At 30.2% G+C, this 27,271-nt stretch overlaps 1 protein-coding gene across 1 annotated transcript; it reads right to left on the bottom strand.

Moving 5' to 3' along the window:
* Window positions 1-1,930: 1,930 nt before the first annotated feature.
* Window positions 1,931-26,675, bottom strand: LOC145033714 (zinc finger protein 4-like). Its single transcript, XM_078982270.1, has 2 exons — window positions 26,466-26,675; window positions 1,931-2,817 (listed from the first exon to the last, which is right to left on the bottom strand). The coding sequence occupies exon 2, from the start codon at window positions 2,763-2,765 to the stop codon at window positions 2,028-2,030; it is 738 nt and encodes a 245-aa protein (XP_078838396.1). The 5' UTR covers window positions 2,766-2,817; window positions 26,466-26,675; the 3' UTR covers window positions 1,931-2,027.
* Window positions 26,676-27,271: the final 596 nt, after the last annotated feature.

The following is a 27,271-nucleotide window of genomic DNA, read 5'->3' on the forward strand; positions in this document are numbered from 1 at the left end:
ATCATATATATCGTTTATAAAAAAAAAATTGTAAATTTCATCGAACTTGCAACATTTTATCTTCATATCGCGTCACTTCGAACATATTTCATCAACATTTCAACTTGTACAATCTATTATACCATAGAAAACGCTTGAACTTTTCTCCAAAAATCTTTAGAGATTGGACTATCTCCTTCTTCTGAAATAAACACCTATGTTTTTGCTACTTTCTCTTCTGAGCCTTCTTCTAAAATAGACGTCCATGTTTATGTTAATTTCACTTTTAACTAATTCCTTTTTTTTTTGGTAGACATGATTTTTAAATTCTGGAAGAATACAAATGTGTGAATATGAATAAAATGAGAATTATTGAATAAAAAATAAGATGATTTTTTGTGGTATTTATATAGATAAAAATTAAATAAAAAATTTAATAAAAAAAAGTAGTTGTTACTATGTCAAACGTTGATTCAAAGTGAAAAGATATTTGATTGAGAAGAAGTAATCCACCACCTTCTATTCTTTGTTTATCCCCCCTCCCTCTGGATTTGATATTTTGACATACATACAAACAAACACACAAATATATATATATATATATATATATATATATATATATATATATATATATATATATATATATATATATATATATATATATATAATCAACCACTCTATCCTTTGTTTATCCCCCTCCCCCATGGTTTGACATTTGACACATATATATATATATATATATATATATATATATATATATATATATATATATATATATATATATATATATATATATATATATAATAAATATTATTATAAATAAAAAATTATAAATAATTAATCAACGTTGCAATTAAATTGCCAAACAATAATAATTATTAGGGATATATAAAATATAATTTATTTTTGTAAAACTAAAAATTGAAATATTTAAAACGGTAATTATTTAAAAAAAACATTATATATATATATATATATATATATATATATATATATATATATATATATATATATATATATATATATATATATATATAATGTTTTTTATTTTAAAAAGCATCCGGTTTCTTTTTTTTTTTTTTTTTTGAACTTTTTCTTTATTTCAACTTTGCTACTTTTTTAAATAACAATTTTTTTTATGATTTTTACTTCATTTTGTTTTTTTAACCTTTTTATTGTTTTTAATAAAAGTTGTTTTTTTAATTTATTTTAGATTAGTTATTTATTTTAAATATCCATTTTTCTTATTCAAACAATTTTCTAACTGTCATTCTCTTCTAAACAGATTTTTTTACAAGTATTCTAAAGTCCAAAAACTCCAACATTATACATACAAGTAAAAACGATGATTAATTATCATTCTCTTAAAAATTATTTTACTTCAAACATGATTAATTTTAGGACCAAAAAAAAATAACAAAACTTTAGTGTGTAGTATCAAAATAGAAAGATTGTTTATATTTGTTTAATGTTGCTAAAAGAATAACATTTGAATGAAAAATACTATGAATGAAAATCGGATATGATTGCCTTGTAAATAGCATGATTATATTTTCAAATTAGATGATTTGTATGACTAAACTAGATGTTTCGTATGTACTCATAAAAACTGTTATTAAAAAAACAATAAAAAAAGGTAAAAAAAAAAAAAAGAAGTAAAACTGATAAAAGAAATTATTTAAAAAAAAGAAATTGAAATAACGAAAAAGTAATAAAAGAAAAATAGATTATTTTTAAAATAAAAAAGCATTAAGAAAATTGAAAAGTAAAGAAACATAAAATGAAATACTAGTTTGGTAAATATTTTTTAAAATATATAAAATTAGTAAATATTTTTTCTAATAACTCTATTTTGTTCAAAAACTCATAAACCCACAAAAGTAGGCAAATCGGGTCCGACGGAAAAAGAGAAGAAATGTTAAATTAATGCCGACTTTCTTGGTTGGTTTAATCATCACATGCTTAACAACAAATAACTGTACCAACAAGAATCCATAGAAAATGAAATTAGAAAAGATAGTTAATATTAGTACCAAAAAAAAAAAAAATTAGAGTCTCAAAGTAAGATCAGGAGTGACTGTTGCATCAACAACACTGACTGTTTTCGGCAGTAAATCAACAACACTGACTGTTGCATCCACTTGACGGAAGCTTCCCGGCCACAACATATGATCATATCCGTCATCGTCCACATATATAGGAAATTCTATAATTCCATTTATGTATCTTGGAGATATGCTGTTAATTTCTGGTGGCATTCTCGTAAATGGTGGCACAAATGTTTGGTGTTGTGACGAATGAGCTTTGATTTCGAGAGATCTTAATGAAGCTCCATGGGGAGGAAATGTCGCAACCTTGCTTGCATACTTTTCAGAGAATATACCCATTCTCACAGCACGCTTTGCAAGCATCCTCTCACTTTTATGCGCATTCTGGTGTCCCCCAAGAGCTTGTGAGCTGAAGAATTTTCTCTTACAATAATTGCAAGGAAAAACTCTTGGTAGAGATCCTGGGGTTGCATGAGTTTCTGTGTGGTTTGTGCTTTTACTTGTAGTCGATATTGAACCTCCCATTGAATTATTTGATTCAAATTTATACATGTTCGACTTGAAGTTTAGACTCAATTCAAGGGAAATAGGATCATAAGTGTGGGATGTTTCCAGTTTTTGGACAGGACGTGTCATGGTTGTTTGAATAGATATGTTGGAATCAAGCTGGCTGTTGTTACCTGAATCATCGTCATCTTGGACCTCAATTTCCAGGTCTATGCTTTTGGGAAACTTCATATTGGAGATTGACCTCAACGTGTAGTTGACAATTCTAGTCAATTTCTTTTACCTACAGAATGAGCGCACATTGTTAATTGTTTAGTTAGTATAGGTTTTCTTGTAATAATATGAATGGATATTGGGAGTCGTATAACCAGGTTGCACCACACCCCACCATGGTGGCATATATGAGAGAGAGAGAGAGTTCTTTCACTGCCATTTTGGTCCAAATGTTAAAAAAATCTACTTAACTTCTCTCTCTCTCTCTCTCTCTCTCTATATATATATATATATATATATATATATATATATATATATATATATATAGAGAGAGAGAGAGAGAGAGAGAGAGAGAGAGAGTTTATATTATTTTAAAATTTTCGCGACAATTAGATAGCTTCCAAAATATTGAGATGCTGTTACATTGCCTCCCAAACTTTGGTAACGTGCGTTATCTCTTTTGGTCATGCTTTTAACGCTGTGTTATGAATTCAAAGTTTATATGTTTAAAAAAAAGTACAGCTTAAAGTCACACACACATATATATATATATATATATATATATATATATATATATATATATATATATATATATATATATATATATCGATTTAAGTTCCGTGTTACAAATGATATGAGTCCTAAAATATTAAGATTTGATATTGTTGTTAAATCACGTCTAATATTATTTCGAACATTACTTTTTATTAGAATATTTAGAACAGATACAAGAAAAAGGATAAGAAAAAAATTACATAATTATAAAAATACGTACCAAGTAATTAAGATAAAATTCGATGAAAGAATATTACGTCCATGTAATACTAAAAAATGCAAATAAAAAAACAGATTCAACTACTTGACAAGGCCGGGTATTTAGGCGTTCACAATATGTTACTCAAATTTTGATCAAAAGTTATTGTAGATTTTTGGCAATGTATTTCATAAGTATCTTGAAGAAAAAAAAATCATATTATGTAAACAGTTGAACTGTAGCCTAACAAGACTCCGACGTGAAACGTATTGAAATATATGCAAGTACTTAGTGCACGACACAAATTGTTTCCTACTCCTATGCTACTTGGCATGATTCAGATATGCAGTGTCGCGATATAAGTCCACAAGACTTCTTCAATTCATTGGTTTGGATGAAAATTTAGCCTCTTGAAAAAAATTACATGGTTTAAGAAAGTGTTGAGAAAACGTGAGTGTTACGTGTATGTTTGTTATCAAATGAAGGCTCATTGTGAGAACTTGATAAAGACAAAACCTTATGTGTATATACTTTCTGAAATGCATGTTTATAGAGTTTTTTTACAATAAAGTAAAATTAGTAATTGGCATCAATCCAAGGTTACCAAAACACATACCCCTCCTCAAGGTCACTCTCTATTGATGTCGATTGGGTGGGGGCCATGTTTCTGCTAGTACCGCCCCTTAAACTTCTTGTCCCGACTTCTACTAAATAATTGATTTGAAATAAGTACTTCCCATTTAGGAATGAATATCACTTTCAATTTTAATTCGATAGTTGTGTTGTTTTGGTTTACACATGTAAATCAAATCAATAACAAAATGTATCTGGTTGGTGGATAATATAAATAAAAAACCAGGGGTAATAGTATGTTTGTGCAACAAATTATGAAAGTTAGGTTTGATTTCTCTCTCTCTCTCTCTCTCTCTCTCTCTCTCTCTATATATATATATATATATATATATATATATATATATATATATATATATATATATATATATATATATATATATATATATATATATATATATATATATATATATATATATATATATATATATATATATATATATATATATATATATATATATATGAAAGCTAAGTACACCTGGTTATTGCAAAGAAAATGTCAACACTACTTAGATTGAGTTTGATGGCACTCTAAGTCACTTTATTGTTATTGGTTCTCTAAATTTCAATTGTGATAAAAAATATTTATTTACTTTTATATATATATATATATATATATATATATATATATATATATATATATATATATATATATATATATATATATATATATATTCGTGTGAACCACGACCTTTTTCTTTATTATATTTCGTTGAACTTTTTAATTTAGTGTTTTTCAATTGAATACCTAAGCAATGGTTAAAAATGAAATGGTTCGATGGTGATTTTTGTATTCCTGGTTCGTTTTTGTAATTAGAATTAACAAGAATGCCAAATACAGATTTAAAATCTAATTAATACAAGTTAGGCAATATGTAGTGCGTACTTTTATATAAAGTGAGTTCGATCCCAAACACGATGTGATGTGGGGGTCAAAGCCCAAAGGGCCTCTATTACACAAACCAAACAACATAACTTAACTATTTTTAATTGGTCATTGTGCAGGGTCAAACATATTTGGTACTATTTTGTCTCGATAGCCTAGTTGTACAGGCAACATGGAGCTATGTTGGCTAGTTAGACAATTTTTCCATGAAGTTTAGAATGCATAAACAGTTACCCGAAAACCTTTTTTTCAGTATAGATTCCAGAGTTTTCATTTAACCTATAAGGATTTCGGATAGTTGATTATATTTAATCACACTTCACTTATTTGGAACACTCATATGCAATCTAACATTCAATATACTCATTAAAACCAACTTATTATTTTGTGCCTAAATCTTTAAAGGTTCCTCATGGATGTTTATACCACGAATGTTAAAAGATCATTTTTGCATTGGTATGTTGATAAGGAATTCTACATTGAAGAACTAAAACGCTTTATATAACCGATAACGAGTATAAGTTGTATAAATTATAAACATAGTTTTGTAGTTCGAAATAAGCTCCTAAATAATGGCATCAAACATTGATGATGTTATTCTATCAAGTGATTTTGTTTTAGTGCAATATCAGAAGTTTGTGTGCATATTAGATCTTATGCAACTAATGTATAAGTAAGCATTCTCCTATATACAAATGACATGTTGAATTTTGGTACTAAGAAAAATCAAGTAGATGAAACTAGTAGGTTATTTTCATCTAAACTACTATGAAGGAGATTTGGGAGACTGGTGTAATTAATAGGATTAGGATAAAATGGGTAAATAAAAGTATTGTTAATACATAATCCCATTATAATAAGAAAAATCATAATACGTTTAATTATGATGATTGTTCTCTCATAAGCACTCTTATTGATTCAAGTGTGAAAATGATGCATAATATTGTGAATTCTATTTCAAACTTAGAATAATCTAATAAGATTGGTTGCTTGGTTTATTCCATGACAAGCACTAGAAATAATATTAAGATGCAAGTTTGATATCTAACATCAGATATCATTTTTCTATGAGTGGTTGGTTATTATTCCTCAGGGGATGTTCGTTTCTTAGACATCCAATAAAGATATATACATTGCAAAACTAATAATAGAGTTTAAGTTTGTTGCGTTAGCTTTTACTAGTAAAGGGAACATGTCTTGAAATTTAGTTTAAGAGATTTAACAGTAGTTAAATCAAGTTGCAACTATTTTTATCCACTGTGATAGTAAAACCATTTGGGGTAATGAATACAACAATGTTTGTAATGTCAAGTGTAGACCATTGGGTGTTAAACATATTATGGTTGGATAATTATTCATGAATGCATTGATCTATTTTGAGTTTGTTAGAACACATACAAATTTGGCAGGTCATTTGACTAATGGTCTAACAAAATACTTATGAAAAAAATCTACAATTAGTATTAGAGGATGAATATATATGACTACAACTCACACTTATGGAATGGAGCACATTTTTTATATTCCTAAGTATAAATTCAGTTGTACAATTGCTAAGCCTAAAGTTTATCTTCTTATACTTCCTTTGAAAAAGCGTATTGTATGTACATGATGTATAGGAATTACATATATGATTATGAAGTATATCCGAATTTTAAAAGTGTGAGGACTTCGAATTAAGATAAACATAATTGAATTAGCAAACACGAGTATTTAATCATGTAAATTTTTAATTTTTAGATTAGCTAGTACAAATATTTACATATGTATTTTATCTACAAGTATTTAAATGAGTCTTGAATATTTGTAACATGTGAAATACTATCATGAATACTCAAATTATCATATATTTTGGTTTAAAGGTTGCACTGAAATGGGACAAGTTGTTAAATATTATAGTAACATTGAGAATTTTGTGTAATTATAATGAAAAGGAGAGAAAATAGGGTTTTTTATTATTACGATTCAATATAAGTTGGGTGGTGTAGAGTGCATATTTTTATATGTAACTAGATGAATATCCGCGCGTTGTACGGAATAAAATTATATAACTAACATTTTAGTAATCATATATCATTGAAAATATTTATATTATTTTTATTAACTAAAGAATAATTATTATTATACTATACACTTAGTTAATGTGACATTATAATTCATTTGAACAATAGATAATATAACACTTAGTAAAATTAAATCATTTAATGGTATCTACTCACGGTTTAGGTGTGTATAAAATTAGTTATATTTCTCATCTATTTTAATTAACTAATGTTATGATTTATTAACTTTAAAGAAAATTTGATGACGTTCTAATTTCATAATGATGATTATTTAAATTACCAATGATTGTTTGTGATGTAGTATAATTTAATTTATAATTTTATGTTATTTTAACTATTATTATTATAAATCAATTTAAAAAAAAAACTTAACTGAAACTTAATTATTATAAAAAATAGTTTTCGAAGATCTTTTAGTTAATTTTACTTTTAGATTTGTGTTATTTTACAGTTATTGTATTCAATATTTTCTATTTAACTCTTGTAAAAAATAAATATTGAGGTTTTTTTTTTTTTTTTTTTAATTTATTTGATATTTTACTTTAGGTTTTAAATTTTACATTATACTTTTAAGTTTGTTTGATATATTAATTTGGGTTATGCATTTAACACTAAATTAAAGTTATTGATAATTCAAGATGTCTTCAATTTATGCTAATATTTATAACTAATAACATATTTAAGTTAGAAAATATATTATATGGAAATATGAAAAAGTTGGGAGTTTCAAACTGATGTGATGAAAGGTAAAATGCTTCCCTTATAAGTATGGTATGATAGTATGATACGATTTTGATCTAATACATAACGAAAGATGATGGTAAAAGGGTCGTACACAATTATATGTTAGGAGGCAACACGCATGTGTGGTGTCCAATAGGAATATCACTTGGGTTTAGTAGAAAAACATGCTTACATTGAAGAAAAGTAGAAGAAATAAATAAGTTTGGGACTACTTGGGGACAACTGAAACCACCTACCAACCATATTATCTGGCTTCCAACGCTACTGACAATTCTAACTGTGTATATGCGCATTTTTGCCAAAGTAACTCAATTTGCGTTAATAGTTTATGTATAAACCTTTTTCTAACTACAAATCCAATAATTTTATTGGATCTTATATCGGATATATAAGTACGTATACACATACACCACTTATTTTGAACATTAGTGTTGAGTCAAGAAGTATTGAGTCAGATAATGTGGTATTTTTGATAGAGAAAGTGATAGAGAAGGTTGATAGAGAAGCTTCTCTATAGAAGTTCATGTAGAAGACCAAACTTCTCTATATAAGGTCATGGATACTTCTCTCTATATCAAAGTTTATCTTACTTCGATATATCTATCTACATTAGTGTGAACATTGAGGTTTTACTTTATGCCTTATTCACACTATATATTTTGGATTCTGTGATAGCACTACTATATATAATCTTGTAGTCTTAAGTGTTAGAAATAAAGTTTTTACATAATTATATACTACTTTTTGATTTCATTATTTTTTGATTTATGTTTGATTATTATTAATTCTCTAATGGCATTTCCATGTGATCCCACATGTGGTATCCGAGCTTAATCTTGGAGGTTTAAGCTCCTATTTCAAGAACAACTATCCGAAAAAACAATTTGAACTCTTGAATCTTACATCAGTCTTTTAGTTCTTTGGAAGGAATTCTTGTTCAATAAAACAAATTCTATTCTTTGATTCATTTTTCTTATTCAAAAATTCATTCAGATCTGTTATTGATTCGTGTTTTAGAAACATTTTTTTTTTGAAGTGATTCATATTTTGTTCATAGATTTGTTCTAGATCTCTTAAAATTCGTTTTAGATCTACTTTATCTCCCTAGAATTATATGTTGGATTAGGTGTCTAATACCATAACTATAATTGGTATAAACTTGAATTGATACTAATACAGTTCTTTTGGGTTGCCTTCAAACCGGACAATTGAATTAGATGGCTATTAGAGAGAGAAGAATCTTCTATTAAATTACTACTTGATTAATAAATTAATTAGAAATCAAAATGAATGATTTATTAAGGTATTATGGAAATAATATATTAATTAGAAATCATATTGTTTAATTAATATTTAATCAAAAATTAATTTGGAATTAATTTTGGGGTTAAAGGAATTAATTAAAACTGCAGTGACTAAAGGTAACAATGTTCAATAGTTTAGCATTGAGCAATTCTATAACTTCCCTAAAGAGTGGGGAATGAAATCTAGAGTGTCTCTAGGGTTTCCTTGGGCTCTAAGGGTGCATTGGATGTTTTATGGAGGAAGTTAAGAGATTAAGGTTATCTTGGAGATACCTGCCTTATCCAATACCTTCCTAACACCTATATAAACCCTCATTAGGGTTGAATTTTGGCCAAGCCTTCCTTCTAAGTGCCTTGGAAGAAATTTAAGCTTCTCCTCTCTCTCTCTCTCTCTCTCTTTATATATATATATATGTATGTATGTATATGTAGTTTTCCTTGGTTGATATGTTTGTTTATGAAACATTAGAGGCACGACACTTGTGGTGCTTGCTACCAAAGGTCTTTCAAGCTTCAAGAAGTCTTGGATCTACATTGTTATTACTACATAACAATTAAAGATATGTCTACTATCTCTTAATATGAATTTCAAAAATAGTAGGTAGCTCCTAGGGTTTATTCTTTTTTGTTCAATATTTGTATGTTAAATTAGAGAAAACCTAGATCCTATAAATTAGGGTTGCATGCACATATAGTATTGTTTGTTATTCTCAAAACACATCGGTGGTATCAGAGCCTAGGATTGTTTTTTTTGTTGAATATGATGCAATTGGTTGAAGTTGACAGTTGGGGTTTAAGGAAATTAAACCCATTAGAATTACGGTTTTCATTATTTAGGGTTTCCTAACCATAATTTCCAGAATTTGCATAAGGGTTTTAACCTTTTCCTTTGGCCTCCAAAATTTTGAATTCTAGGGTTTCCTAATCCTAGGGATATTTGAATATAAGGAAAAGATTGAAATGCTTGCCTTCCTACCTGATATTTTCCATATTATGGAAGCTAGAGATTTGGTGTGGTTTTTTTTTTTTTTTTTTTTTTTTTTTTTTTTTTTGTAATTACCCATTTCTTGTGTATTAATATAATTGGAGGATTTTGTAAGATCACTCCCATATTTCCGAGATCTAAGGGATAATGATTAGGTTAAACTAATTTGATTAATTTAATTTGATAATCTTTAGATGATGTAATAAATTATTTAAAAGTTTTAATTAATAGATAATTATTAAATCAAATTTGTTTTAAATTTAATTAAAATTGTTGTTAATTTCGAAAATTTAAAAGATTAAAAACCTTAGTGTTTAGAAAAGTTAAAATACATCCTTATGGTCTTATTATTAATTTAATTAATTGAATAATTAAATGATAATTAATAATTTCATAATTGGTTTAAATTTAATTAAATTAAAAGTTTAATTTAGTAAAAGATTAAACCCTTGAAATTTTAAAATGTTTAAAATTCACCTTATACTCTATAACTAACAGTTTAATATATATTATATGTATAAGAAAAGTCGGTCGAACCTCTAGTATGCCTCATTCACTAAGCTATACTATAAGGGGAGTTTAATGAAGTGGCCTATAAAATGACCACCACTGGGTATCTATTCTTACCCACCTCTCTCTTATATGGTGGAGGACCGTTAGCCCAGTGTTGTAAAACTCGTCGAGTTGGTCGATTACTCCTCCGAGTACTCGCTACTCGGCCCCTTACCGAGATGAGTTATAGAATCCCGAGTACTCCCCGATCGGCCCCTTATTGAACTGAGCAATGTTGTAAAACCCGGTCAACTCGGTGATTAATATATATAATATACTTAATAATTTATTATTTAAAACTCACATATGTGATTATTACTACATATATCTCTTAAATTTTCCTAAATTATTTACGTAGTGTGACTATTATATGTTTTTCAGTTTATTGTGTATTCACTTGTATCTAATTTCTTTATATATTTCAATCAACTTATGATTTTAACTTATGATTTTGACATATATAACTTTCCTAAAAATATTTCTACATGAATTACCGAATTCGAGTATTCCCCGAGTACTCCCGAGTACTTGCTACTCAGTAGTTGGCCGAACAGGTACCGAGTAACGAGTTCTACAACCTTGCGTTAGCCAAACGGGTTCGATAAGACAATTAATCATCATTAGAAGTATAATGATAAAGTGACAAAACCATTTTCTAAAATCCCATTCTTAGTTACTTTAGGAAAAATGTGAATTTGATGTTAACCCATAAGATTGCACACTGCACCTTATTGGTCGTTAATGGAGCGTGTGTGGCTAACTGACACACTGATAAAGGACTAATATTGTTAGTAATGGGTGTCTAGTAAATTATCATTGAATTAATGGAGCGTGTGTGGATAAATGGCACGTTAATTTCATATGATAAATGATATCGAGAGTACCAAGCTAATTTACATGGTTATTCATATCTCGTTTGTGATCCTCGACATCCCAATCAAATAGTGAGAGCATAATCGAGATTAAACATGCCATTGAATAGTTCAATGAATGTCAAAAGATCAGGGATTTTCATAAGATTGACATTGGTAAATGCTTTACATACCTAAAAGAGATTCGAATTTGATTACCACATCCCTCTTCAGAATTCGAATCGAAAATATGGATCCTAGCCTTAATTTAAAATTTTAGGTTAATAATTAATGATTAAAATCAACTAACTTGAATTATATATTCTCCCTTTATAGATGTCAAGTTTAGACAATAATGGTCTTCCTCGTTCTTCCAGAAATGTTTTTCCTTCTCTATCTGAAGATGATCTTTCATATGTTGATCAAAGTGAAAGAATGTTCCCTTTTTCAAGCAAAGGTGGAACTGGAAATTATGTTTCTCCAACTGTTCCTCCACCTCCACTAGTGACTCTCCCCAAGTCAAGTCTTTTTCAAGATGAAAATTATGAAACTACTCAAGCCCCATTGGCATGTAAACATCTTGATGGAAAGTCTATACGTGCACATGTTCTGAAAATGAAATCGCACATTGACAGATTGAGGATGTTGGGTGTCGTTTTTCCAAGGGAGTTGGCCATTGACTTGGTTCTATTTTTGCTTCATGAATCGTATAGTCAGTTCATTAAAGATTACTATATGAGGGACCATGATGTGACCCTAATTGATCTAACATATATGTTGATTGCTGCTGATGCAGAAATGCTTAATAGCACAAGTCAAGAAAATATGTTTTTGATGGATCTGTCTCCTAAATTTCCATGGACAGTAACAATAGCAATATTGGTAGTCAAGAAAAGGTTTCTCTTCCCAATGGAAAGGGTCCGGATCAGGTCAAACCGTTTGGCCATATGGTAAAAAGTAACGCTAATTCTGAGATAGTTCCATGTGCTAATCCCAAAAGGTCCATGTGTTTCTATTGCTAAATAAAGGGGCATTGGATGCGAATCTGCACAGACTACTTGAAAGATCTTGGAGATAGTAAAGTCAAGTTGTGTGACTCTACTTCAGGTACATCCACTATATAACTCCATTATTTTATTTAGTTCCTATTCATAGATTCTTAATACATGCTGTGATAGTCACATTTTGATGTTTTGTAGAATCTAAGAGAAAGAATGAAGCTTAAGAAGAGCAAGCGGAATCTAATCGTGAGAGATGGATCTCGGTTGTATAGTTCGATGATCAGATATTTAAGTTGCTGCTTAGGAGTTATGATAGATTATTTAGGAAATATCTAGAAACATAGTTTTCATATAGCTGTATTGTGAGGAAAATTTTTTTCCAATCATTATCAATAAAGTGAATTTTTGTTTACTTTATGTTTCCTTGCAATGGTATTTATGAAAATTGGTGGTTACATTTATACCAATGTTAAATATGGATTTGATTCTAAATTATATCATTTGTGGTAATGTCATGAGTGAGCAAGTTAAAAGTAATTCTCATCACCCAAGTTTCAATTGGATAGAAACTTGGAGTCATACAATTCGAATTGTGTGATGTATGAGTACCTTGATCGTTGGAAGATCATGACTAACTCGTTGATCACATGTTTATGTGAATCAAGTGACCGGATAAAGGATCTAGCACACATTAATGTGAACTATTTAGATCCACCACAAAGGACGATAATTATATTCGTCATGGTTTACTGATGGTTCAGTAAATATGGTTATGTTTGTAAGATTAAGCATAATTCTAGCACTTTGAAAACTTTTCAAAGTGTAATAGAACGAATAAGAAGAATCTGTTAGGTAGAAAGATAAAGGTTTATCCAATCTGAAAGGAAAGGAAAGTACTTTAGTATCATGTTTTATGATCATCTTAATGATTATGGAACCATGTCACAAATTGATCCTTGAAGAACATCTTAGTGATACTCTAATAACTAATAAGAGGAATCAGATATTGATGAAATAGTTTAGTCAATAGATGAGTCATACTTCATTTCCAATCAAGTTTTATAGTGATACTCTAGTAACTATAAATCGTATCTTGAAGATTGTTTCGTACTAATAAGGTTTATAACTCCTCATAAAATGTGGACTAAATTTTTTTTAATACTCTCACACATTTTCTATTGGTAGTTGTGATGTTTTTGGATTTAAAAACTAAGGATGAACTAAGACCAATTCAATGAAGTGTTTTCTTGAAAAGAATCCACACTAACTTTTAAATATTTGTTTTGATCGTCAAGTAATGTTACTTGAGAGAGAAACATATATGTCAATAAGTTAGTGGAAGTCTTATTGGTCTTCAAGAGTTTCAGGAGTAATTCAAACATTACCTTTTAGTTATCACTAGCACACGACATGAGGTTGATAACCTATCATGTTCAGTTAACACATTCTTTTTAATGTGCACCTTCCTGCTGTGTTGGCAATGCTTATGAGTTCTATGGTTCTGATTTGACTGCCAAAGGCAGAACACATTGGTCAGTGATAGTATGTTAGTCAATAAGGGTGAGCTGCTTAACAACATGCAAGCACTGGTAGGCCCTAGTGCTATCAGAGAGCAAGAAATCAAGAACAAGCATGTTCAGTCCATGAAAGGAAAAACCATATAATTGATTTTGGTTTTGTCCTCAACCTTATCTTATGAGTGTAGGTTGGAATTGATAAATTCACATGGATAGGAATGCATACACCATAAAATCTAGGTGTCAAAAGGTTTTTCTCTAATTCATGAAAAATCTTACAAGCAAACACTCTAGCTAGTAGATTTTAAAGATTTGATAAATATCATTATCATTAGTGGTTGTGATAATTGCATTCTCAAATTCGCAATATGATTACAACATCCTTTTTCATATTTTGAATTGTGAGAAATGTCAAGAAATAGTTTGAACGTTCACGACTTATAACTATAAGTTCTGAAATGGTTTAAACACACACATATTCTGTCTAATGAAGGTGTATGAGCTTGAGAAGTCTAGTTGAAGACTTATCAAAACATTATGTATTAGAAATCTGCACTTCAGTAATAAAGTCAAAAGTATTGATTTCTGGAAGTCCAATTGATTTATGGGTACATTTCAAAGCTAGTGGGAGCATAATTGTTATGTTAGTAAAAGCGTAATTGTTATGCTAAGTGTTGCAAGTTGGCAATACTATTCGTAGGAAACAAAGGTTTTCAAAATTTCAAGTTGTAAAGTTTGGAATTGTTTCACTATGATAAGATTAAGGGAGAGGGAACTCATACTTCATTTCAAATCTAAAAGTTTAGATTAGAGGATTTAATAAAACTTAGTCTTAGACATACATGAATATCGTGTTGAAATGTTTCAACATAGGAACTTCGATATATGGAAATATTATAGTAAGAGACTGAACATATATCAAGTCTTTGTAAAGGACATTATGAATCAATTCATATATGCTTCGTATATAGGATTGATTATATATGTTATAATATTCGCTTGTTCTGATTTTTCCAAATGCCAAGGGCATCGAGATGGAAAAGGGACTAGAACAAGATGCGACTAAAGTTGTTCAACAACTATCAATAACAATATGAAGTAGACCTGGTAATCAGTGTCTGCGTGTCATGTATTCGTGTCAGGCATGAATTTACACGAAAAGAATTTGTTAAAGACAAATATGACATGAATTATGGATAGTTGGAAGTATATTATTTGGACGGACCATATTGACATAATTCTGGGTGGAAGTGATTGTTGTTTAGAATTGATGGTCATATGAGAATATGGAAATATTTCCATAATAGGAGTTAGTTATTGAAATCTACATGTGAGTTAGAAACCTTAATGCAGGGAAGGTATTCAAGGAGTTACCTTGAATTTGATACTTCATCACCATGAAATTGTTTTAGTGAAAAAGTTTCAATGGAGCATTTTGTGACATCATTGGCTAAGTCTCGGTGACTTTGACTCCACGCCATCACAAAAAGGATATTGCATGCAAGGTAAGACTCTAACACATTTAGTGGTGACAAGAATTTGGAATTCTTACACTTGTAATAAGGATTTGGAATTGTGATATAAGCATCATTGGAATTATGTTTAATTGATTTGTTCACCAAGGAAGGACCATAGACATATATAACATGCATTTTTATAACATGACATGACTGATGTTTAATTCAAGCGTTTAGTTGATTAATTGAAACATTATACAATTAATAAAGTCTAATTATTAAAGTTAATAAATAATAAGTGTTTTATTTATATTCAATAGTTTTGAGACCATAGTTAATTAGGTTATTATTGTGTTTCACTTCGCATGTTTTACTTCCCGAATAATTGGATTATTCAAACATCCATAGTCAATCATACTTTTGGATGTAAGTAGTGAATTAAGACTGTCATGAATTAGATTGTAGATTGTCTAAGGGGTTAGATATAACAATGATTTGCTGCATTATTCATAGTACTTTTGAAATGGGGATTTAAGTATTAGATAAAGACACGCTTAGAGAATTACTTCATGGATTTTATCACAAATAACTTTAAGACGATAATATCTTATATTCTTGAAATAGAGATATATGAGTGTTTTTTACGAGTCAGTTGTGTATTGATAATACATAGACACATATGTAACTTGATGTTATAAAACATATTTTTATATGTGATTTGATGAGTGAATAGTGCAAGCATATAAGTCGAACTTTATCCGTTTCTTTTGCCCTAATGGGAAAACTGATATCAGTGGGCCCCTCAATGATTTGATGATGATATCTAAAGCGCTTATCCAAGCCTAGACTCAATTGATGTGTTCAATTAGTATTCTGATATCAGTTGTTATAAATCAGAAATCGGGAAACAAATCTTAGACAGAGAGATTGATTATAATCCATGTCTGATGCTATATCTTGTAGAACGGAGGAATATTTGATCACTTATCTAAGAGCATGTCACTGATTGGATCAGAGTTTGACAACGTCTTTTGGTAGTTGTAATTTGTTAATCGAATTTATAGTTATATTGGTAGTTATATTTATTAGACTTCTCCAACGGGAAGATTGTTGGATTAGGTGTCTAAGCTCAAATATATAATTGCTATAAACTTGAATTGATAGTAGCACAATACTTTTGGTTTGCATTTAAACCTGACAATTGAATAGGATGACAATTAGAGAGAGAAGAATGATTTATCAATTTATTACTTGGTTATAAAATAATTAGAAATCAAAATCACTGATTTATTAATGTATTATGGAAATAATATATTAAATAGAAATCATATTGTTTAATTAATATGTAATTAGAAATTAATTTGGAATTAATTTTGGAGTTAAATGAATTAATTAAAAGTGTAGGGACTAAGGTGACAATGTTCAATAGTTGTGCATTGGGCAATTCTAGAACTTCCTTAAAAAGGGGGGAACAAAATCTAGAGTGTCTCTAGGGTTTCCTTAGGCTCTAAGGGTGCCTTGGATGCTTTATGGAGGAAGTTAAGGGATTAATGTTATCTTCGAGATACCTGCCTAACACCTATATAAATCCTCATTAGGGTTGAATTTTGTCCTAACCTTCCTACTAAGTGCCTTGGAAGAAATTTAGGCTTCCTCTCTCTCTCTCTCTCTCTCTCTATATATATATATATATATATATATAGTTTGCCTTGGTTGATAGGTTTGTTTGTGAAACATTAGAGGCATGACACTTGTGGCACTTGCTACCAAAGGTCTTTCATGATTCAAGAGCTCTTGGATCTTCATTTTTATTAATACATAACAATTAAAGGTATGCCTACTATCTCTTAATATGAATTTCGAAAATAGTAGGTAGCTCCTAAGGTTTATTATCTTGTGTTCAATACTTGTATGTTCAATTAGAGAAAACCTAGATCCTACAAATTGGGGTTGCATGTACACATAGGGATTGTTTGTTATGCTGAAAACCCATCATGATATTCATATCTATTTTCTCTCTCTTGAAATATCCAAGATTCAATGATGTTTTTGGTATTTGATCTAAAATAAAAGAAGAAATTAATGAGAAATGGTTGGTACAGAATGGAGATTACCCTTATACCTACACTTCTGAAAATTTCCTTTATTTCTTGATTGTTGGATTGAGAAGTGATAATATATACATATCTTCTAGAGAAAAGAATGAGGATGGAGAACTATTTAGTCATCTAATTTATTTGAATAACAACAAAGTTTGGCTTGATCGATTAATTAGAACGTATCAAAAGAGACGAACGAATAAGAAAGATGGTGAATTCCTAAAAGGAATTCCTCTTGCTGAATGTAAATATGGAAGAAATACACTTGAATATTATTCAAATTATCGTGCAGTTCATAAAGGTGTTCTTGAAGACGTTTATAGTGTTCATGATGTTCTTGATGTTCCAGAAAAGGAGATAATTCCAAATGATCATGTTGAGGGGGAGTTAGGTGTTTTGGAAAATTCTTGTGGTTGAAAAGATTTACATGTCAAATCTGATGTGCCAAATGAAGAATTTCAAAGAAAAATTCCTGATGTTGTGAAAGTGTTTTGTTCTATTGGAATACAAACTGAATATTCTTCATGTTCTTGTAATTCATTTGAAAGAATGATGCCTTATAGAATACCCACAATTTAAGATGTTCAAATGTATCAAACTCCAAATGATATGATAAAAAAATATAATGTCGAAGTTGTGAAGAAAGATGATGAGCTCTTGGTTTCAAAAATTCATGCTTGAAAAAGTCAAAAAAGAAGAAGAGGAAGAGTAAAACCAAGAAAATTAACGTGCCTAAGAAAAAGTCTTCTATTGTTGCTATGATGTCTAATTTTAAAGCCAAAAATGTGAAAGGAAAAATGTTTCTCCAATTCGTCACGATGAAGAATTTCGATATTAGAGAGATTAGAAAACGTCTCATGGATGGTACAATATGTGTTTGATAATTTTCGTGTGCCTACCAAGGAGAGAAGAAGATTACATTTTTCTCAAGGATATGATATTGGATCTTTTATATTCAAATCATATTTTTCTGATGGGAAATGACTTTACAAGGAATTTTATCCAAATTTCAATCTCAAATAAATTCCTAAAAAGAGTTGTTGATTATTGAAGATTAATTTGATGGGATGCCTTATTTGGGATTATTAATTCATGATGAAAGTCAAAGTTAATTGGAACAATTTTTTCCCCTAATTTTTTACTCAAAGCACATTTAATGTGAATGTTACATTAAAGAAGACTTGATTAACATATACAAGTGAATCAAATTATTCTTAATATGAATATATGGTTTGTAATATGATAGTGCAAGTGTTACTTATACTATGAGGATTGTCAAAATACATTCATCCGGAATAATTAAAAAGTAATTGATGAATGGTCAAATGTGGGTTTTGTGCATATGGATTTGATCGAAAAGCGCTAATTTGAAAAGAAATGAAGACAACAAGATACAAATGAAAATGTGGTCAATTGCTATTTTAATGCGTTAGGAAAAGTTGCTTTGTCTTTTCTCTATACTAAGTAGAAAAGATGAAAAGTATGAATTCTAGGAACGATTATTAGCGATTGGATGTTAAAGCATGCTAGGAGACATGTTTCATAGAAATTGGTCTTACAAGTCAAAATCATAATGGTCAAATGGAGACACAATTGAAATCGAGGCTTTCTCTTTCCTTTAAAGTTGATCACATACGATCCTATGTAGATGAAATTGAGGAATTAAGAAAAATTAAGCATGAATAAACCGATAATGAAATCAACATAAGGTGTAAATAATTATGTTTAATCATAATTAGTTTGGAAAGTAATCTCAAGGTTTAAATATAGAAATGTAATAACTCTCTCTAACACTTACGACTACAATACTATATATATAGTAGTGCTATCACAGACTCTCAAAATGTATAGTACTGTCACTAAGGCATAAAATACAACCTCAATGTTCACACTAAGATAGATAGATATATCAATGTAAGATAAACTTTGATATGGAGAACTATCCATGAACTTATATAGAGAAGTTGAGTCTTCTACATGAACTTATATAGAGAAGCTTATCCATCAGCCTTTTCTATCACCTTTTCTATCAGAAATGCCACATCATCTGATTCAATATTTATCGACTAAACTCCCCTAAATGTTAGATCTATTGAGGAACATGCTTTTCTTCCATGGCATCTAGGTTGAAATGTAGCATTATATATTCTCACTAAAAGCATACTTACTATTTTACCAAATTAACTCATATTTTACCTCGTACTTACTAGCCTAGTTAAGATACACACGTTTGAAGGATATAATTTTTGCTTTTGTATTTTAGAAGATGCAAAATAGAGTGTATATGACCAACTGAAATCCCATATACCCTTTTCTTATGCTACTGTTGGTTCAAACGGGTATGTATGATCCTACATATGTTTCAACAAACAGTTATCATGCTACCATGTTACATTTGTAGACTAAACCTGAAGAGAGGTTTATCTATACACTCAATTACATTAGATTTCAAAATTTCAAAAGAGAAATGTCAACTAAAAGATATGAATATTACATACTTTAGAGTATTTACGTATGTCTGTCATATCAAGATCAAGGATGTTAAAATATATGCAAGTTTGAGGAATAGGTCGGGGAATGCCTACTTGTTAGCTAGAATTTGGATAAGGTTAATAATGAAAGTAGAAGGTTCATTAGAAGCGTAAATGTAATATTCAATGAGAATGACTTTTATATACATAATCCTGGAATAGTGTAACGCCCCGATTCTCAGGTATTGTCTAAATATGAGTTATTGGGTTAAGCCCTACTCGATCTGTTGGTTGATCTACTCGTCGAGTAGTAGCGGGAAGGATCGCGAGTTAAGTAACCTACTTGACGAGTCCATATTGGGACTCAACGAGTAGGAGCTGGTAGCTGAAACCCTAAATCACGGGGTTGTGCACCCTATTTAAGGGAACACAAACCTCTTTCAGCCTCTTTGCAGTCTCTTAACAAATCCTAATACGTGTGTGTGTGCTCATTGTGTGTTTGAAGACTTGGAAGAGGATTTTGGTGAAAAGAGCTTGGGAAGCAAGTGGTTTCAAGCAAGGAGCTTGGAGAAAATCCGGATCTACTCCAGTTGTCATCTCTTGGGAAGGTATCAAGCTGTTATCCTCATTTCTATTTTGTTCTCTACCTCCTTGGTTGGAGATTAGGGTTCTTCGTTGGGTTATAAATTCATTTCTTGGAGTATAAGCCAAGATCTGAAGTTTTACCTTCAGATTTGAACTCTCTATGGAATCAAGGACCATAAAGTTCTTAGATTTGGTAAGTTTGAGCCCCTCCCTAAGTGTAAAACCCCATTTCAAGCATAGTTTGGGCATTTTGAGTCATTGGGACCTTGCATGCACGTAAAGTTTGCAACTTTATATGATAAGCAGGCCTAAGGAAGTTGGATCTACAATTTGGGGCCTTGCCTTGGCTTAAAAGTTGTCTGCATGATAAAATGACTGAAGGGACTCGGCGAGTCACATGAAGATGTGCATTAGACTCGATGAGTTGGACGAACGACTCAGTGAGTACGATGAAGATTGCCATAAGACTCGACGAATTGAAGAACAAATCGGCGAGTCGGATGAGTTTTAACCAGGACACGTTCGCATGTATATCCATCGAGTTACAAGGAGGGAACTCGACGGGTGGCCTTAAGGTTTGATCGAGATTCGAAGGAGCTCGACGAGTTACCCCGATGACTTGGCGAGTTGGATGTGCTTCAATGGACTCGGCGAGTTGAGATCAACATGGATTGTTGACCTTGACTAAGGACTTTGACCTTGATTAAGGTTAGCTATTATGTGAGGACAGAGACTTACGAGCATGTCATATTATGGTAATAGGTGGTGGAGTCTTTAACAAGTGATCGCTTTGGTTATTTACATGAGCATACATCTACGAGGTGAGTTATCCTCACTATACTAAGGGCCCCTTTGAATATGTTATCCTAGTAGTGTTAAATGTTGAGTATGAGTTAGAGCATCTCCATCCCACTCCCATTCTCTATAATTTCCTCCATTTATTCTCCCATTCCTCTCCAACCCTACTCTATTTCTTCCCCCATTTTGGGGAAAATGAATAGTATAACACCAAATATGGTGTTATACTATTCATTTCCCCCAAAATGGGGATGAACTTTGAGTTGTCGTTTTTAGTCCCTCGTTTTATATTTTTATATATTTCTGGTTTTTTTACCTACTAATTATTATTTAAATGTAATATTTAATACTTAAAATATTGTGTTATATATTAAATTATATTAATTAATTATAAATATAAAATTTTCTTTTTGTTTATCAAATTCATATTAAAATTTAAATACAAATTGTAATTTTTAAAACATAATTACGTATTTTACAAAAGCTTATAATTACGTATTATAAATATAATATAATTTATTTAATATTATTGACATGAAAAAAATATATACTATATATTTGTTAAAATCAAATTAGTAGAAGGGGTGTATTTGATAATTTATATAAATTAAAATGATGGAATATACTTTTTGGGGGTAAAAATGGGTTAAAAAATGGAGTAGGGTTGGAGATGAAACACTATTTACCCCATTTTTTACTCCATTTTTGGGGGAAAAAATGGAAATGGGTTGGAGATGGTCTTAGTGTTGCATGCTAGTGGTTATGTCAGTTAGGTAGACTTGTAGGACTACCTGTGATGTTATATGATTATTGCATGCTCAGTAGTTATGTTATATGTTATGTGGGTTGGGATGAGGTTGTATTGCTCCATGCGGTAGCCAAGAAACCCTAGAGTATTCCAGATATGAGCTGAGGGCCGGTAGACATTCCAGACTCATATTGAGTATTCATGAGTATTCCAGATATGAGTTGAGGGCCCGATAGGCATTCCAGACTCATACGTAAGGACTCGGGAGCATTCCAGATATGAGCTGAGGGCCCAGTAGGCATTCCAGACTCGTACTGAGGGCTTGATGGCATCCCATATACGAGCTGAGGGCCAGTTAGGCATTCCAGACTTGTACTGAGAGCCCAGGGGTAATCCAACTTGTAAAGTTGTAGACCTAGTATATGTTGTTTTGTTTTATTGATATGATATGCTAATGTTGATATTGCTATGTGGACTGTATGTATATCGGTATTTTAGGGGTAACTCACTAAGCTTTCGGGCTTACAGTTTCAGCTTATTGTTTCAGGTACATCAAAGGATCGCGACAAGGCGAATGCATGATCGTACAGCTCCTTCTATTATGTTTATGTTTCAGGGAAAACTCTGATAATCAATATTTTGAAAACAAAATTGTAATGTTTTAATGAACTTGGTATGTTTAAAAAGTTTAAATTGGTTTGAAATTTTTGATGTTACAAATAGAGTATAACATTACAAGATATATTAGTCCTTCATAGATAACCTTGGACTCAAGATTGTAATGTGAATAACATTACAATCTTGGATAGAGAATAACATTATAAGATATATTAGTCCTTCATAGATAACTTAGGGCTTAAGGAGCAGTGGGTGCTTAAAGGAGGTTGGGAGTTCTATATTAATGGGAGCGTAGAGGAAAGTGTGAGTTTATAATTTGAAGCTAAAGAAGAAGTAGAAATCCAAAATATTAGAAGATCCATTAAAGATCAAAGACCTCAAGCTAGATGTTCATCATCAACAACCTCTTTTCTATTGACTAGAAATAGACTTAAAGAATGAAGGATCTCATATACAAAAATAATGCTAAGAATCATTTGAGTTCAATTGATATAAGAAAGAAAGCACTACAAAATGAGTGGATTTTCAAGATAAATATAAACATGATGACATGAAGATATAAAAGGTCATATTGGTGGTTAAAAGGTTCCAACATTAAAGAGTGTTTGATTATAAGAATTTATTGCCTCTAGTTATAAACATTTCCATAATTAAATTAGTGATGGGTATTAGGGTTATAGGAAACTTACATTTGGAACAACTTTATATTAAGACACCTTTCTTAGATGGAAACATTAATGAAGATATATAGATTCTACCACAACTGGTTTCATTTGTTTGGTAATGAAAACTTGGTGTGCAAATTTAAGAAAAGTCTATATAGATTTCAGAAAACAGTAAGACAATGCGATGTGAACTATGAAAACTACATATAGAGAAAAGAAATATATACTTAAGTTATGATATGGATCATTGTTTCTAGTAGAAAAGGTTTGATTCCTCATATATTATACTCATTCGTTAAGTTGACGATGTGTTGTTGGGTGTATTAAATAAGCAGGAAACCAGCATAGTGAAGAGGAATTTCAAAACATTTAGAGATGAAAGATATGGGAACACTAAATAGATGGCATGACTAAGAGAGAGAGAGAGAGAGAGAGAGAGAGAGAGAGAGAGAGAGAGAGAGAGAGAGAGATGTATGAATTTAAAATTTACCAAATAGAGCTACATTGAGAAAGTGTTAAGACATTTGTATAAAAGAGCTATAGATAGAAATGCACCTTAAGTAAGTCTGCATAAGTTCTCACAGATACAATCATCGCAAATCTTGTTTAAAGGTGAGTAAGAGATGGCTAGAAGTCTTACACACTAGTAGTATGCAGCTTTATATATGATGTTATGCACTAGGCCATTGACAATCATAATGTATGTATCTCACAAATAATCTACTTTCTCACGGGAATACAAAACAAATCTACATAAAACTTCATTAAAGCTTGATTAGTGATGGTACATTGTCAGTGAAGGAAATACCTTGGTACAATGAATCTAACATATGTTTACTAAGATTGTAACAACAAAGAAATTGAAGTTATGCTAGCTTTGGGTGACCTTGTAGATAATAATGAGAAGGCGGTGGGCTACATATAATAGGAGATTACATATGGTTTGACAAGACCTACACATTATGGTGGACAGTCGGTTTATTGATTACACAACCACCAAATGGAAGATTGTTGAGCTGTTGAGATTGATGTGTTGGAAGCAAATGGTGGCATACATCAAAGATGTGGTTCATTGGTAATAGAAATACAAAACCAGAAATGATAGTATGTTTTTCCCCATATTGTGAAACTAGATTTCATTTATATTTATGCCGCACTATATATAAAAATCAATATAATTGTAAACTTCACACGAAGATCGAAAATAAAAATCATTAAAATAGACGTTATACTAATCCTAATCGAGTGAAGAATAAAAATTAATTTGTCTTCTTTATATCTATTCATATATTTTAATTGCGTGCTTATCGTTTGCATAGGAAACACAGAATTTTTCAGAGTTATTATTATTTTAATTATGAGTCTCATGTTATGTTATTCTACTGTATATTTCTTTTGTTTTTTCTACAAAATTATTAAAAATAAAATTTAAGCATTTTGCATTATGACCGAAAGAAAATATTTTTTGCATTTAAATTTCCGTTATTGTGTACAAATGTATATTTAATATTAACGTATTTGTATCAATTATTATATTAGTATTACCATTAAGATGGTTTATTTGTTATAATAAGAAATTTGGAATTGAAGCACTTTAAAAATAATTGCTCAACTTCAATTTTACTCTAATAGATATTTTTATTTATTTATTTATTTTTATCATATATCATACTTTTATTTAATTTGCTGAATGTTATTTTGAATTTAATTTCTTTTTCACGTATCATTTTATGAGTTTTTATATTTTAATAAATTTTACGTAATACTTTAATGTAATAATTACAATAAATAAACGAACTTACCATATTATTTGAAAGTTCTCAAATTAAAACACATTAGTTTATTTTGTTTATTTATTTAAATTTAAATGATAAAAATAAAATCAATTTTAATAATTCTTTATTTTTTTTATTCTTATAAATCTAAAGTTTTTAAATATTTACATATTCATATTTAATTTCTTTAAATTAACCTATGTAATAAATAAATCTTACACATAGTTTCAAATAAATATACTGTTGTGGTGACCACCATGTATGTAAAAAAAAAAAAAAAACCATCAATAAAATAATGCGGTTATTACCTAAATTATTGAAAGATATGTTTTAATAATCAATCTTGCGATAATAGATCTTGGTTAAAGTCATTTGATACCATGCCTTTATTAAACAATTAATAAATATATTCCATATAGCAAAATCGATAATGCAGCCCTACTTTTCCTTTACTACCACTAAGATCATATGAGTAGCATCCATTAAGCGTTTAAAGAAAAATGCACCAAGGTCCCGAATGACACAATCGTATACGAGTGAACTTTTAGCTTCCGAGATTAATGGCCTCACTAGCAAAAAACTAGTTAAAGGCTTGTTTGAATATGACATGTAGTTTCAGTACCCATTCTAATTAATATGGTTAGGCCAATTTGAAACTTATTTTCCTATCCTAAACGAGGTCAACTGGGGGAAGCAGATATAACCATAGTGATTTCATTCTGCTGTTTCCTTGTATCTTTTTCTAGCTATCCGCCCGTTTTAACGCCATTGAACCCATGGCCCAATGCAAATTACCCGTAGACCCAAATCGTCACTATACCAAATTTGATCATGTAAACTGAATCCACACATCAATAGGATATATATAAGGATAAACCACAGTAATCTATAGCCAATTTAAACCATGAATATATCTTCATGACCTGTTCTCTATTTCATATTCAGTTTCTTTGATTTAGAATTGTAAGTTGTCAAGTCAAAACTGTTACATACAAAGCTAGCAGGAATGATCTAATCTCACTAGGGATGGACCTAATTTGGTATGTTATCCTTCACAAAGAGTATAAGATCCTTATTAATTCGGTACAAGTTCATGTTTCGTTGGCAAAATGATCAGCAGTTCTAAAGATGCAGGTCGTAAAAGTAAGAGAACGAACATAAGCGAGGAAAATAGAAAGTAAGAGAACCAGAAGAAAGTTAATTGAGAACACTAACCAGACGCTTTGAGCTAGCTTAGGTGCACTCCTTGTACTACGCTAGCTAGGACAGATACATGGTACCGATGTTTTGTCTTCCTCCTGTTGAAAAGATATGGGGGGTAGAGAAGAAGATGCTGAAATTAATAAAAAGGTAGAATATGATCGATATTAAAAGAGAGAAAGAGATGAGATGTGAGAGGGGCATAGGTGGGAAGTTCACTACGAGAGTAAAAAGGAAACAAAATTAAAGAAAAGGAAACTAATTTCTGTCACAAAACCGTCTTCCTTTTTGGCTTTTCAGTATCAAATAAGTATGTTTAACTATACTTTCTAGCCTTCTAGGCATCAAACTTGAATTCGATGAATACTAGGTTTGTATCAGTGGATAATATTAACAAATGGAATCCACTTGTCCTGTGTTCGATGCTTTTCCCGAAGCCCGACACGTAGTTGCTGCTTTTCATAACTAGAAGAAGTGGTTTCCTCATTCCTGGGTACAATCAACACAAGAAAACAAAACACACCCACTCAACTTATGATGTTTATTTACATTCACGGATAGCTATTATAACACCAACGGATCTGAGACTATCGATACGGTTGAAATGCGTTAAATAAATACAATATCATCAAATGTTATCATTGTCTATACTTTTTATTATTCCAGCTTATTTCAATATCCATTTAAAACTTGTCTGCACATTCACATCATAACTCGTATGTAACTTATTCGTTCAAGATACATTTATTTCATTCTGCTGGAACTAATACAAATAATACAAATAACTTAAGCACTAGTTATAACCAAGGTTCTAAATAATG

Source organism: Lactuca saligna, chromosome 3 (genome assembly GCF_052625555.1).
Source record: "Lactuca saligna cultivar CGN05327 chromosome 3, ASM5262555v1, whole genome shotgun sequence".
In the NCBI taxonomy this organism is placed as follows: Eukaryota; Viridiplantae; Streptophyta; class Magnoliopsida; order Asterales; family Asteraceae; genus Lactuca; species Lactuca saligna.

Coding starts and splice junctions, on each gene's coding strand:
- LOC145033714 (XM_078982270.1), bottom strand. CDS start 2,765: ATGAAGTTTCCCAAAAGCATAGACCTGGAAATTGAGGTCCAAGATGAC.